The sequence below is a fragment of the Astyanax mexicanus genome, chromosome 23 (assembly GCF_023375975.1).
Source record: "Astyanax mexicanus isolate ESR-SI-001 chromosome 23, AstMex3_surface, whole genome shotgun sequence".
Classification (NCBI taxonomy): Eukaryota; Metazoa; Chordata; class Actinopteri; order Characiformes; family Acestrorhamphidae; genus Astyanax; species Astyanax mexicanus.
In genome coordinates, this window is record NC_064430.1 from 10,915,940 (window position 1) to 10,932,498 (window position 16,559).

Genomic DNA, 16,559 nt, shown 5'->3' on the forward strand with positions numbered 1-16,559 from the left:
TGGTCAAATTACATCACTGTGGATGTTCTAAGTGTCAATAAGTATCAGTAACATTAAGTACAGGACCAGTCAAAAGTTTGGAAACACCTTAAATTCAGTGTTTTTTCATTATTAAAAAAAAATCATGCATTGTAACACTAAAGTCATCCAAACTATAAAGAAAAACATATTTTAGATTCCTTAAAGTAGCAACTCTTGCTTAGATGACAGATGACATCATGACTGGATTTGCTCAGTCAGCCTTATGAGGAAGAGTCACCTGAGATTCAGGCTTTCAGTTAACAGCTGTGCTGAACTTGTCAAAAGTTAATTTCTTAAATTTCTTGCCTCTTAATGTGTTTGAGAGCATCGGTTGTGAAGAGGTAGAATTACAGGTTTACAGTGAATAGCTCTATTTAAATAATGTTCTAATCCATATTATGACAAAAACTACTCAACTAATTTAAGAAAAAAAATACTTTACGAAATAAAGATCAGTCAATCAAAGCACATTTTCAAGAATTTACACTTGACTGAAAGTATCCTCAAGTGCAGATGAAACTGGCACTCATCAGGACCACCCCAGGAAAGAAATTCCAATAGTTTCATCTGTTGCACAGGATAAGTTCTTTACAGTTACCAGCACTAGAAATTGGAAGTTAACAGCTCTCCAGATAAGAGCATCTAAAAATAAATACTAAATACTAAAAAAATTCCACAGTCAACTGTCAGTGCTCTTATAACAAAGTGAAAGCAACTGAAAAACTTACTTACTCTTACTCTCATATCCTCACTGTGGACTGTTTTCCCTGCTGGGTTTTGGAAAATGATACAGGAGTATGCAGTGCAGGACCACCAGGTTATGTAACAGTTTTAACTTTTACATACTTTTACATATTTCTAACTACACAAGTCACTTTATTTAAAGATATTTATGCTACTATCATAGAGGTGTGTATATTTTTGCAGATAGACATTGAGTATCTATATATCTATACTTATACTTACTTAATATTTATGCTGCTAAATTTTCATATATTTTTGTATTTTACTTACATGCTTTATATATATATATATATATATATATATATATATATATATATATATATATATATATATATATATGTGTGTAAATATTTATTTATCAATATTTTCTGTTTTTTTTTGCTGGCGAGTCAATACAACGAAATTTTGGAATGTATTACAAAGTATTAAGAATGACAATAAAGGAAGTCTAAGTCTAAGTTTGATGTAAAATGAATTAATGTCTACAGACCCCCAAAATCTTAGTGTGGCTTCAGGTTAGCTCAATATTGCATACAGAGAAACTCATGCAAAGTCTCATGCAAATGGCACACACTTTGGAATAAATAGCACTGAATTTTTGGTTTTCAGTGTAGATCATGATCTGACTTAACCTAACAGATTTGGCCCGGATTACTAACCGAAAGTATCGGGAGGAAAGAAAGCAAATAAACGCTCTTCTGGTGATGCTTTGAGCTCCGAGCTCCATGCACTTTGGAATCCAGTGAATAGGGGTGGTAGGAAGTCGTTCGGTCCGTTGCCCTGCCATCCGTCGAGATTACACCACCAATTAGTCTGCAGTTTCCTAACATTCAGCCTTCAAAGCTGAGAAGCTGCAGCTTTTATTCCTCCACATCAAAGGCTATTACTCTTTCTTTGCTCTCTTCAAATCAACATCTAGCCCCGGGATCTCTGAGCTTCCCTCCTCGCTCGCCCCTCCCCTCCCGATCGCAGAGCGAGGCTTTGAGTCAGATCATAATGAAAGCAGTCATGGAAGCCAAAGACTTGAGAGAGGAGATGTTGTTTGCACCCTAGAGATGTCAAATTGTTTATTGTTTTTCCTGTCTCGCTCTTGTCTTTATGTTCCGATGCTTATTATTCCGAAAAAATGTGTGAAGCGCAAATCAGAAACGATCTCTCTCTCTCTCTCTTTTTCTCTCTCTCTCTCTCTTTTTTCTCTCTAGCAGATGAAGCATTTCTGAAGTTCAGAACTGCTTATGGTTACTTTTTAAAAATGCATGATCTCAGTGTATGTACTGTAGAATAATGTTTTAAATATAAGATATCCTTTACGCCTTCAAGGTGCAAGGCTGCGTGGCCTATTGATCTCAGTTGAGGTTAAGATTAGAGGTTAAGATTAAAGAGACTTAGTACAGCATTCAGAAAAGCAACTCAGAATAGAAATAGGCGAACAGGCTCTTGGAAATTGTCCCAGATCCTTATTTGGGGTAAAAGTTTTGTTAAAGATTAAAAACTCACTCTAGGCCTGACATGATATATATGTTAACAACCTTTTGTTTGTTAATTGACATGACCTCATTCATATTTACTGACCTTGACATTGTCATTTGTCTTTAAATCCCCAAAACTAGGACTCCTCTTACATTCTCATACAAGAAAGATGTTAGCAGGCATCGTCAGTCATAATAATAAACGTTCTCCTCTATATGCTAGGTATGAATACCTAGCAATCACAGCTGATTTAAAAGGATGTTTTATGTCATTGTCATGTTGCATGGTCCACCTCCACTTTGGCCTCAGTTTTTGTGCAGATAATCACTATCAAACCCTGCTTACATTTCTTCACAAAATGTTATAGTAACATGCCTAACTCAATTCTAATAACAAATCTTCTGCCCTAAATTCTAGGTATTGATACCTAATGCATCACAACTGATTTACATGAAGGTTTTGGGTCATTGTCATGTTGCATGGTCCACCTCCACTTTAACCTTGTTTTTTTGTACAAATAATAGATGCTCTCTATTTTCAATCCTTGTTATTAAACCCTTTTCAGTGTTTTACATCCCAAACATCTGGTTCGTCCTTCAAACATCACAGTATGTTAAAAGGCAGAAATGATAGTCACTTAAGGTTCTCCAGAAAGAGGTGAAAGAACCTGGCAAATAAACTCTACAGATCTAAACCAATTAATATGACTCCGTAGCGCCATGAACCATTAAGGAACATTTATTTTTAAGCATGTCCATTGCTCTTTATTAGGTTATTAATGTAAAATCAGCACCGTTATCAGGTCCTCATGGCTTCGTTTGTAAATTAGGGGTTAATTTTACGAGGCAGATAACATTTGAATCACTCAAGGTCTTTATCTGCTCTTCTGCATGTTCATATTACACTTTTCTCTCCTCTCCATCAATCTTCTTCCTTAATTAACAAAGTCAGATGAGGCTAATTGCTCTTTATGAACTACAAGGTTGTCATTGAAGCCCCTCCATACACACACACACACACACACATTCACACACACACATGGTGAGAGAGACCGGAATTGATTTATTGGTGTGGAAAATAGAAGGAAGTGAGGGAAGTAAACTTCTGAGGTGCTTCGATGTGTGTCTCCTGAGAGAGGGCTGTTTTGGAGCTCAGGTTGAGTGTGTGTGTGTGTGTGTGTGTGTGTGTGTGTGTGTGTGTGTGTGTGTATCTTCTTGAGAGTTTGTGCAGTTCCGGCATACACAAAGTGTACATTAATGAAAGAGAGAGAGAGAGAGAGAGAGAGAGAGAGAGAGAGAGAGAGAGAGAGAGAGTATTTTTATAGCACCAGGCCAGGTGTTTTTTGGAACAGCAGCTGTGAGTGTGTGTGTGTGTGTTTGTGTATGAGTGTACTCAAGTGCACAAAAGGACACTGCATTCATATTCTGAGCCACAGAACAGGACCCTCTTCCAGTTTGAACAAGAGAACAAATGCTGGTCATAAACAACCTAATTTGCTATGGTTTGGTGTTTTGCACTGGAAGCGTGTCGCATCCCAAGTAACCATTAACCCCTTAAATTCAAGGCTGGAAAATCTACTTCAAAGGGCCTAATTTACTCCTCACTGATTATGCTTATTATTAAATTATTTTTTGAATGGAATTTTAAATGTATTATGTTTTTTTTATGAAGTCACATATTGAATGGTTATTCTTTTATTTCTTACAGTAAAGAAAATAATATATTTTCACCGTAAAAAAAAAAAAATCTCTTGCTGATTTTGTAAGTTTGCCCACTGGCAAAGACATTAACAGTCTACAATTTTAAGGGTAGGTTAATTTTAACAGTGAGAGATTTGAAGATCAAGTATAAAATCCAGAAAATTACATTGTATAAAGTATAATGATGTATTTGCAGTTGATCTCCTACCAACCAGAGTTCTGGCTCCTACAGACCAGTTAGACGTTCCGAAATAACTCTACCTATATTAAAGACAGCTGTCTTAAATGGTCACCTGTATAAAAGACTCCTGTCCACAGACACAATTAATCCAACAGACTCTAACTAATACAACATGAGCATAAGCAATGAGCTTTCTAAGGATGACAGGGACAAGATCATAGACCTGCACAAGGCTGTAATGTGCTACAAAATAAAAAAAGTAAGATGTTGGGTAAGAAGGAGAATACTGTTGGTTCAATACTAAAAAAAATAACAAAATAACTGTCAATCGACATCGATCTGCGGCTCCATGCAAAATCTCATTATCCTTGATCATGAGGAAAGTGGGATATCAGCCTAAAACTACACTAAGGGAACTTGTTAATGATCTAAAGGCAGCTAGGACCACAGTCAACAACAAAACCATTGGTAACACATTACACCTTAATGGATTACAATCCTGCAGTGTCTGCAAAGATCCCCCTGCTCAAGAAGGCATATGTGCAGACCCATCTGTAGAGTTCTGTGGTCAGTTGAGACAAAACTTGAATAAGTTTCAATAACTTAACTCGCTGTGTTTGGAGGAAGAGAAATGCTATGACTATAACCCAAAGACAACCTGTCCCCACTGTCAAGCATAAAGGTGGGAACATTATATTTTGGGGTGTTTCTCTGCTAAGGGCAGAAGAATACTTCACCGCATCAATGGGAGAATGGATGGAGCCATGTGCCATAAAATCCTGAGTCATAACATTATTCTCTCTGACAGGATATTAAAAATGGGTAATAGCTGGGTCTTCCAGCATGACGATGACCCAAAACATACAGCCAAGGCAAGAAAGGAGTGGCTCAATAAGAAGCACATTAAGGTCATGGAGTGGCCTAGCCAGTCTTCAGAGCTTAATCCTATAGAAAACCTATGGAGGGAGCTGAAGCACCAAGTTGCCAGGAGACAGCCTCAATATCTTAATGTTTTAGAGATGATCTGCAAAGAGGAATGGAACAAAATTCCTTTTGACATGAGCGCAAAAAACAACTGACTGCTGTGCTTGCCAACAAGGGTTTTGCCACCAAGTAATAAATCTTGTTTGCCAAAGGGATCAAATACTAGAATATCTAGAATGTCTGTGTAAATTAAAAGGGCTGGAGGTACTGGCCTCATGCTACCAGTAGTGACAAGGACACCAGCAAAAGGCAAAACTGGAGAAGAATCAGTGAGGAAGAATAAGTAGAATGATTTTTCTCACCTGAAAACCATTCAAAATGTTCTCTTTTTGTGGGTCATCTTGCAGTTATCTCTTTGGTGCACCTATTATCAGTTTTTCATTTGCACCAAATGAGGAGAGAAACTTGATTCACAATCAGGTATGTGTAAACTGTAGGTTTTACTGACTGTATATAGTGTATATACTGTATATGTATGTATAGTGATAGAAAACATGGTAGTGTGTAGAAATATCCGATTTCACTCATTAATTCACCCTATTATGATCAGCATGGACGAATGGAAATGGTTGTAAGGGCAGATTTTAATGAGCTAAAGGGGACAAAGACAATGTTTCTGAAAGCACTGCTGAAGGTTAATGGAGAAAAATAAAAGAAATTATTTTTCTCTCTGTGTCCTTTTGCCATTGTGTGCAGCTGTGTCGGCACAAAGCAGCTCCCCGAAAAAGAAGTCCCTTTATTCTCAAACAATAGCTACCTTCCCCCTTTAAGATCACAGAGGAGTATCCGTATTCACACAGAGTACAAGGTGATGTTCTTCCAGTGACCCCTGATATTAGCGAGGAAAAACTAAAGTCATTTCTGGAACTGGAAAGGTTCTTTGTAATATGAAGAGATGGGAGCAGTGCTTGACCTTCTGTGAAAAAAAAAATCAAATATCATCTAAAGCTATGATACTGAACTAGGTAAGGTTGCGGTAGAGGTCTTTCCTTTTCATTATGATAAAAATACTCCAGCTTTAGAGCTTTTATAAGAATGACCAGTGTTGCGAAGGAAACTTTGTAAATACTGAATTTAATAGTTCAAAGTGAAGTGATGTGCAATATCCCATTTACCACAATTGAATACCCTTTTTAAAAAATGCCTCAATTTAGAATTCAACCACCACTGCTTCTTTACACAGGTTCACAAGTAGATATATACAGATTAAGCATAACATTATGGGTGGGAGGGGTCATTCTTTGTTAGCACTGCATTGGCAGTGGCATGAGTGGATCAGATACAGCAGTGCTGCTGGAGTTCTTAAATAGTTCACCGAAAGCATACATGCAGGGTATGTATACACCATATGTTTGACACACACACATGCCCACCATGACACCCAGTGTCAATGCAGTTATGAGAAAGAACAACCCATAATAGTCTATAGTGTGTAATCATCAGGGCTGTCAAGTTTTGAAGTTTGGTGGGAGTCTGGCTGAAACTCCACCCTCTTTGACTAGGTCTGCCTAACAACAGAGCGATCTATATTCTGATTGGCTCAACGGGAGTACATTATAATATACAGCCGATGGATTGGCAAGTGTGAGAATACAATGTGTGGCGTGTGAGCGTGTGAACTCGCTGAGGTGGGCGTGAGACTTGAGAACACTGGTAATTATAGAACCTCAAAGTGGTCCTGATCAGTTGAACTAAAAAAATGGATAATGTAATGCTGGATTAGTGTATATACTTTGTACGTGCACATATTGTAGATTAACCTGGTTTAGACTGTAACTGTAAGTCTATTATTTGTTTTTTTTTACACAAAGGAAATGACACATTTCCTCTCGGTCAGCTTTGCAGAACTGACTGGATTGCAAAATTAACCAGTGTTTTTCTTTACCAGTACACTAACCACATCCTTTCCCGTCACATGACTCGGGACTGATAAAAATTAGCATGTAATAAAAATAGCTGATATGAATGCACATACGCAGTTTAAAATTAATTATCACTGCAATTATTCTAAAGTATATAGAAGAAAATGTTGAATACAGTGAATAGGTATAAAAAAAAATTATGGTGAATAATTTAATTATCTCTGCTCTGATCTATTAGTTTATATCAACACAATGCATCGAACATTAGCTAGCATACATAGCACTGTAAATCAAAAATTGTAATAATGTTTTATATTATTTTTATTATTTTTATTCCTTTAGTCTTAGTGTGCAGTTATGATAACCTGTTGATACTGGTAAGCTAGCAGAAAATATACTAAAACTAGCTGTAGTTTGCTTTTAATAAAGAAATGATTACTTAGTTACTTACTAGTACATATGTATGTTAATTTTGGGGCTGTATATAAAATGTGTCAAGACTGTAATGTAACAGTTTTGAGGGTTAGAAAACTGTGTTTTTTAAAGGTACCAGTTATTTGTAGTTCCAGGTCATTTTCATGTACAAAACTCTAATAACTTATCTGTGCCAAGAAAATACACTTTTCATTCTAAGGCACATTTAGGACTGTCTTTTAATAGAGTAGAAAAATATGCCAAAAAAAAAATAAAATTAATGTTTACCTTTAAGGGTCTATAAGGTCCATTTGTGATGGTTAAACCCCATCCGAGTGCTCCTGTAATTCAAAGTTAAATGCTATCAATCCACCAAGTGAATTTGCTACATCATCAAAGATCCAATAAGCTTAATTAGAAAAGTGATAAACATGAGTAGTGACACTTTAGTGCTACACTTTAATGATATGAGATGTAATTGGAGAGTAAAAACTGGCCAAGGTCAATGCCATTTGTATCTTCAGTGAATTGGACAGAGCAAAACGACGGAAAGTCCTTTAGATATTTCACCATACAAAAACTCATTTCAGGGAGGCACACTGCCACACAACCCGCCATCAACAAGTTACAGTCACTACCATATATGGTATATATATGGTGTATATACCTATATACAAATTCCAAATAAAACTATTGTCATTCAGAGCATATATTTGCAGAAAATGAGAATTGAGAAAGAAATGCAGAGCTTTCAGACCTCAGATAATGCAAAGAAAAAAAGTTCATATTCATAAGGTTTTAAGAGTTCAGAAATCAATATTTGGTGGAATAAGCCTGGTTTTCATGCATCTTGACATGTTCTCATCCACCAGTCTTACACACTGCTTTTGTATAACTTTATGCCTTTACTCCTGGTGCAAAAATGCAAGCAGTTCCCCTGGGTTTGGCTTATGATCATCAATCTTCCTCTTGACTATATTTTAAAGGTTTTCAATTTGGTAAAATCATAGAAACTCATACATTTTGAGTGGTCTCTTATTTATTTTCATGAACTGTATATATATATTTGACTGTCCAATGGTTTTAGATCATTTTCTGAGCAGTAAGTAATGATTTGCTTATTTAAACAGTAGTATTAGAAGAAATAATAATAAAAAAAAAAGAACCGGCAGAACTAAACTGAACACTTTACTGTTTTCAAATACAGTGATGGAGTGTAAATCCCACCCACAGAGAACACCAATAGAACAGAAATAGACCAATCAGGATGCTCTGTACATCACACTCACTATGTCGTTACTTACTCACTCTGTCTTGATTGATTGCTCCCAGAAACGTGTATGAGCAGTCCTGATTTTTGGGATATTGTATATGATTTGCAGGTTTCATGGAGCTGCTATCAATAAGCGTGAAATGAGAAGTGAGATGTCTCTAGTGCCATAACATAAAAAAAACCTTTGGACATTTGATCTCTTGCAGATACATTCATTACCTAGCAAAACACATCTACAGATGTCTCAAGTGTGGGCTTTCTGCTGGTCTTACATTACGACACGTGTGACACATACTGTACAAAAGTTACTGTGAGTCAGTGCTGAAGAATAATATCTTAATTCCTGGTCTGAAGGAACTTACGAACTTTCACTTCTGTGTTTAAAACCCAACCACCAAGAAGTGTTACACAGAAACAGCCTTCTTTAATTTGACAGCAGTTTCTGTTGGTGATGATTTAGTATGAAATGCCACAAGGAACGTAGTGAGTGAATGATTGCTGTGATATTTTGGGAGGTATTAACATTTACTACCATTTTATTAGAATTTTGTCAAGGAGTTGACTTAAGGAACTTTGAGGGTGAAGAGAGGACATGGCAACCGCTTCAGGTGAGTGTTTTTTAAGATATATTTGAATTTTCTGTTGTCATTAACTGATCTTTATCTCAAAGTGTGCAGACATAATTTACTACATTCATTTAAAAATGCTTAATTTTCTTAGGTGCTGTATTTATTGTTGGGCCCTAAAATATACAATTAGGGTAAATTACAAGTTGTTTCTAGCCTGAAGGAAACAAAAAACATTTTTTGCTTAGCCGTAGCTTTAAAAGCAAAGTAAAATGAACATTTTCAGGATTACAGAAATAAATCATTTGTTTGGCTATTTGTCTTCCATCAATAAATCTCAAAAACGATCCAAATCCCCATTAAATCACCCTGTAGTATTAATTGGTTTGTAGACCTCATTCATATGAACTTTTTAATTTGAGCTTAATAATTTAAGAAGAAATAAATATCAGAAAGACTGGTATTTAGCACTCTAGCTTCCAGGATGTCATGGTATCCTGAAAGAATCCTAAAATCTTGATTTCAGAAGAAATATATGAAAGATTATAATAGATACAGCGACGAGTAGAATTACAAAGGCAATCCTGGTTACAGCTAATGAAAACCCAAAAAACAATGTCTCAGAAAATTATAATATTATATAAGACCAATTGCTACTTTTGACAGTGTAGACAGTGTGCCAATTCCTGCTGGAAAATTAAATCTGCATTAAGTGCTATAAGATCTTCTGGAAAAAAAAAACTCTGCACTGACTTTGGACTTGATATAACACAGTGGATCAACACCAGCAGATGACATGTCTCTCCAAACCATCACTGATCATCAGTAAATCAAGGGAGCAGAGTCTGGAGGAAGAGTGGGGAGACACACAGTTTAAGCTGTTTGAGGTCTAGAGGTCTAGTTTCCACAACCAGTGATGGTTTGGAGAGACATGTCATCTGCTGAATAACTGAAATGAAACAAAAAAACATAGCAAATTGTAAATACTTTGGATATCCCACTATATACAGCACATAATATCATCAAAAGATACAGAGAATCTGGAGGAATCCCTGTGAATAAAGGAATGGGCCAATGGTCAGTATTGGATGGTGGTGAGCTTTGGGATCTAAGGTGGTAATGCATAAAAACATTTGCAGTTCACTATACGATCTATAGTACAAGTACAAGTCAAAGCTGTATGATGCAAAGAAAAAGCCATATGTCAAAACCATCCAGAAACATTCCAATTTCCTTTGAGCCGAAGCTCTAATTTAGATTCATCTGATTAATCTGTTGCTGATTTTTCTGCTGATCTTTCTGTTGAGCCCTTTAGTGAGTTATATCACAGTCTAGACTTACTGTATTATTTAAATGCCTGTTTTCCAACTACATCTTTTTACGTTCTTTAGAAGCATCTATTCAGGTGAAGATAGTGCTGCTGGGAGGACGATGGGCAGGAAAGAGTTCATGTGGAAACACCATTCTGAACAAGGTGGTGTTCGGAATTGGAGCTGAAGCATGCGTTATAGACACCAATAAAATCGCTGGTATTCAAGTCACCGTGGTCGACACGCCTAGCTGGAACTGGGTTTCTGCAGAGGACACGTCTGAAGAACTTAAGCAGGAACTCAAAAGAAGCTCTGAGATGCTTGGTGGAGGCCCCCATGCGTTTCTTCTGGTTTATCCTCTAGGAGCACCATTTGTGAAGAGGCACAAGATTGCAGTGCAGGAGCATTTAGAGCTTTTTGGATCTGATGTTTGGGACCACACCATGGTGTTGTTTTCTAGAGGAGATTGGTTGGGGGAGAAGACTGTTGAACAGCATTTAGAGGGAGCGAAGGAAGAACTCCAGTGGTTGGTGAAACAGTGTAAGGACAGGTATCATGTTCTCAACAATAAAGTCAGAACAGATGAGATGCAAGTCGTAGAACTACTGGAGAAGATAAAGAGGATGATACTAAAGAAGAGGAAGTGGAGCAAGACTGAACCACCTGAACGTAAGTATGAATGTAATTGATTGGTATGTAATTGATTGATAGTGTCTAATTGACACTAACATACAAGCGTAATTATATAACCTGTATATATGTAATATTATGTACTAATACATACCTTACTGGAGGTTTCACCGTTTTATATGGATTGTTAATGTGTAACTACACAGTTATTGGAGACACATATTATTAAGTGGGACCTATGTTTCCTTTGGGATGTATTTAATAATAATGCTTATGTAATATGAGCATTACTACTATATTTTTTGGACTATAAGGTGTACATGATTATAAGACACATTAAGCAACATAACGACATAACGGAGCCTACATCGAAGTGAGCAGGGTGTCGCCCTGTTTACCTTTCAATGGGGAAGCTGTGGGAAGTGCCTATGTAAACAAAACTGTAATTCTTAAAAAAATAAACATTTCTTTTAAAGTAAAATGAGTGCTGGGTGTTAATCCACACAGATTTCTCTCCTGAAAAATGTTTATTTGGATGAATAAAGCAGCCCATTTATTTCCAGTAAGCTTAGAGTTCCAATATTTTGTCTAAGGGTGAGTTCTTAGTGAAGTTTCTCCTGGGTGCAGCAGCATTAGCATTAGCTGCTAACTGCAGCGCTAGTGGGACATAAATAATGCCCCACTGCCCCATAGCGCTACACTGAGGAACCCTGAGTGTTCCGGTAACCCAGGATGTTATCAGATAGTGGTTCATCCCACGTAGCAAACGTAGCACAGCAAACCTGCAGACTACAGTCCGATATACTCACCTTTGAACAGTGAAAGAGCTAGTGCTGCAGTAGTGCACTTTATAATCTGAAAAATATAAATACTGTTTTTATCGTTAACTATAATGATAGTAATGACATAAAAAAAAACTGGCATGTTCTATGCATTCACCAAGCATTCAATGTAATATATATATATTATTTAAAAATAAATCCCATATGAAGGAAACTTCATGTTTTTATGGTACAAACACTGCATTTATAGTATAAACACTGCATTTAAATCCATACAGTAATACAGTATACACATGAAAACTAGGCACAAAAATAACATTCTATTTTATATTCACTGTTTTTGTTAAATCAGCAAAACTACTGCATTTTCACATTCCCTCCTATTATGAACAGCTGGTGCTATGTTTTAAAATAAATAACCTGGCCAAGAAAAAAGGCTAAATCTAAAGCTACAGTAGAAAAATAAAGCATTAAAGAGCTTACAGAGCTGTTCCTTAATAAGAGTCCAGTCCGATCTGATTAAGTCATTTCGGATCCCATAATTCTTCAGCAATCTGGGCTTTATCCAGCAGTTTCTAATTACTGTGATTAGATGCTTCAACAGATCTCTGTCCGAGATAGCTTCCCGAGTATTTACATATTCATAATCAATCAGCTGTCACAGGTAGCACACACACACAATGGCAGGTTATATACAAGGACAGGAGTGGGTGGTAATATATGGAATTACAGTATGTGTTCAAAATGCATAAACATAATGTTCTTTTCATCATAAAACAATATAAATGCATCATGCATTTTATTAGGAAGACATGTAACTATTTATTTATGCAACCAAGCCAGCGCATAAGAAATGTTTACATTAACCATCACAATAAAAATGTGATCTCAGTGATTTCGAGTGTGTTAAATGAAGCACTGAATAAAGCTTATATAGAAAATCCAAAGCATAAATATAAAAAAAATCTTCTAAAAAAAATCATTCCAGCTGTATACTTTTATGTTCGGCTTTAGTTTAAGCTCTACAGGTTTAGCTTTAGCTTTCTAGGTTTAGCCTTGACTTTAGCTCACCAGGTTTAGCTTTAGCTCTCCAGGTTTAGCTTTAGCTTTAACCAAACAAGTGTAGCTCTAGCTCTCCAGAATTAGTTTGAGCTCTCATTGTTTGGCTTGAGCTTTTGCTCTCAGTGTTTAGCTTTAGTTTAAGCTACAGGATTAGTTTTAGCTTTCCAGGTTTAGCTTTGGCTTTAGCTCACCAGGTTTAGCTTTAGCTCTCCAGGTTTAGATTTAGCTCTTCAGGTTTAGCTTAAGCTTTAACCAAACAAGTGTAGCTCTAGCACTCCAGAATTCGTTTGAGCTCTTAGTGTTTAGCTTGAGCTTTTGCTCTCCATGTTTAGCTTTAGCTACATGATTAGTTTTAGCTTATCAAGTTAGCTACAGTATATGTTTTAGCTAACCAGGATTAGAATAATCTCTTTAGGTTTAGTTTTAGCTTTCTATGTTCAGGTTTAGTTTTCCATGTTTAGCTTCAGTTTAAGCTCATTATGATTAGCTCAAGCTTTCCATGTTTACTTTTAACTCTCCCTGTCTAGCTTTAGTTTTAGCTCATCAGGATTAGTTCAAGCTTTTTAGGTCTAATTTTACCCCTCCATGTTTAGCTTTAGTTTAAAGCTTACTTTTTTATTTATGCTCAAACCTTAAAAAGAGGATTGAGCCATGTTAGCTTTATGATTGGCCAAAGTAATGCAGATGTGAACCTGACTCACACGTTTAAAACAGCCAGTTATACATTAAAATGACATCAATACTTGTGAAATATATAATATACTGTATATTAGAGTTTTGTAAGATATTAAAAAGACATTATTTGTATGTTTATGTTGAGGTAATTGGGGAGGCAGATTAATTAAATTGTCTTTTTAGATTTAGGTTCCCAGGGGTTTTAAGCACAATCAGTTAAAGTGTCTATTTGTGGCTACAATCGGTTTTTTTTTTTTTAATGGGAAAAGCTCATACACATATGTGTGCAATTGTATGTAGATTTTCCATGTTCATGATGCAGCCCCATGCAGCCCAGCCTATAAAACAAACCACATAGCAGTACTAGTGTATTATATACAGAAACTGTGGCTTTGGTTTTTACCTGACACTAGTTTAAGTGAAACTAGTGTCTGTTGGACCAAAGAGGTAAATCTTCTGCAATAATTTACACATATGACTAAGCTTTCAGTGACTTAATGTCATATGTTATTTTCTTATGTTGCAGTGTCTGGAGAAACATCTGCTGCTGCTGAACTGGGAGAACCTTCATTTAAAAGACCAAAGTGACCATGACTTTTTGTTGTTAGGTCTATATTATGCATGATTTTATGATTTTTATTTTTGTATTTTATTTTCTTTTATGTTACTTGTAGAAAATAAGGAAACATAATCTGAGGTTATGTTCATCTGATTTCTAGAAAATAAATTCAATCACTAAATAAATAATAAAAAAAACATTGAATAAGAAGAAGTTGGGTCCTATATTTTGAAAATGTGTTTTCTTGGAATAACGGCGCTCCATACAATACTTTCGGGAGAGTAGAAAGGCTGCCCTGACAGTAAAGACAGTTACTCCAACAAAAAAATAGACTTTTTAATAACCTTGATTACAGAAGAAACAATGAATAAACAGATGTCGCAATACTTAAAATGCACAGAAATGAAAGCTATTTAGAAAAGGAAACTCTAACCCACAGGAAGTATCTGAGGTCAGATGCCTGGTGGTGTGTCAGAACATAAAAAAATATATATATTGTGATGTATTGGCATCGAGTAGACCAGCAGTCTAAAGCGCTGCCACTATGATTGGGAGATTGCTGGTTTGAATCCCTGTCATGCAGCTTGCCGTCAGCTGTCGGAGCCCTGAGAGAGCACAATTGGTCTTGCTCTCTCTGCGTGGATAGATGGCGCTCTTTCCCCTCATTACTCCAAAGGGTGATGTCGATCAGCACAAGGCATCTGTGAGCTGATGTATCAGCTGATGAAACAGAGTCGCTGCGCTTTCCTCCGAGCGCACTGTGATGCTACTCAGCAATGCTGCATCATCAGCAGTTCAAAAAGAGGCAGTGGCTAGGTTCACATATATTTTTCGAATTGATTTGTTTTCTAATAATCGGTTATTACTTATAATTTATAAATCACATTAGTTCTGTCAGGTGATGATGGGATGACACTAGTTATTTGAGTGGTCTACTTCAGTTCACCTCTCCATGAACTAGTGGCACATTTCACATTTCAGTTTTTGAGTTTGTGTGCTCCTATTTCAGCATTTCACCTTTGGTTTTAGATTGAGAACTATGATTGAGGTCTGGTAAATTTGCTGTCTGTCAAAGTGTCCCAGTGTTCTATTATGTCTGTGGAAATGGTCACATATTTGGACCTGTACCGCCTACAGATGTCATCCTGGAATGTGGGAGTGTCAGTTCAAGATTCAAGATTCAAGATTTTTATTGTCACGTCACAGAGTACAGGTGTACATGTGAGTGAAAAACTTGGGTGCAGATTCCCACCAATGCGCAAAGAATAATATTTACAAGAGAGTAATAAAATAATATAAAATATATAAAAATAGGACATACAGATAACTGGACATGAAGCACAAAGTTATAGAAGGAGTGGACTAAAATGGACAGGAACTTTCACAACAGAATGCTGTAGTCCTTACCTGGCAGAACCACCACTGTTAACTTTAGATCTCAGGCCTGTCGAACACGTTTGAGGGTGTTTGACATGGTTTAATCAAGTACTAATGAAGACATGATGTATGTTTTTTCTTCTTATATCATAAGAACAATAATTATGATATGTGTATTAATCTGTGTATTAATCATGGTCTTCTTCGTGGAGTAATTTCTACTTAATAAAACAGAAAACCACCCTGTTCAACAAAGAGGTGTTACTTAGCATTGACAATTCAAGAGTACCCAAACTTTGCTTTTTAAATTGTAAAAGATGAAATAAAAAATTTCATGTTGCTTAAAGTTCAATAAATCAATTGTGCACTACACACTAATGTTGGCACATGCATTTGTTGACATGCTGAGAGATACAAACTTGGCATTAGAATTGAATGAGGATTGTGGACTGAGGAGGTGGAGAAATATATTACAGAATGCACATATTAGAAATACTTTAAAAATAAACATTATGATGGAACTGGCACTCATCAGGACTGCCGCATCTGTTGCACAGGATACGTTTATCAAAGTTACCAGACTCAGAAATTGCAAGTTAGCAGCAAATGCTTCACAGAGTTTTTTTTTGTAACACTTTTAAGTTAATACATAATTCCTTATGTGTGGCTTTATAGTCTGTATTATGATCTGTATTAATTTAAAATGTATATCAAATATAAAAAATATTGATTGAGAATGACTTGTACTGTATGTCATTAATTATGTTCTTATAATGCTTTTTAGTTTTATGTTTATTGGATGTAGAAAATGATATGCAAGGAGTGCCCCAAACTTTTGTGTTACTGTTTGAGCTACAATTTTAGGTTTCCTGGTTCAGGGTCTGAGAGAAGCCTTGTAAAGCAGTCAAACAAACAAAATTAGTCCTGATAAAACAGTGTGACTAAATAA

The 16,559-nt window shown here is 36.1% G+C and overlaps 1 protein-coding gene across 1 annotated transcript; it reads left to right on the forward strand.

Annotated features, from left to right (window-relative positions):
- The first annotated feature begins 7,564 nt into the window (after positions 1-7,564).
- LOC125787327 (GTPase IMAP family member 4-like) lies at positions 7,565-14,430 on the forward strand. The gene is made up of 3 exons (XM_049471386.1): positions 7,565-9,257; positions 10,607-11,194; positions 14,201-14,430. The coding sequence occupies exons 1-3, from the start codon at positions 9,242-9,244 to the stop codon at positions 14,260-14,262; spliced, it is 666 nt and encodes a 221-aa protein (XP_049327343.1). The 5' UTR covers positions 7,565-9,241; the 3' UTR covers positions 14,263-14,430.
- The last annotated feature ends 2,129 nt before the right edge of the window (positions 14,431-16,559 follow it).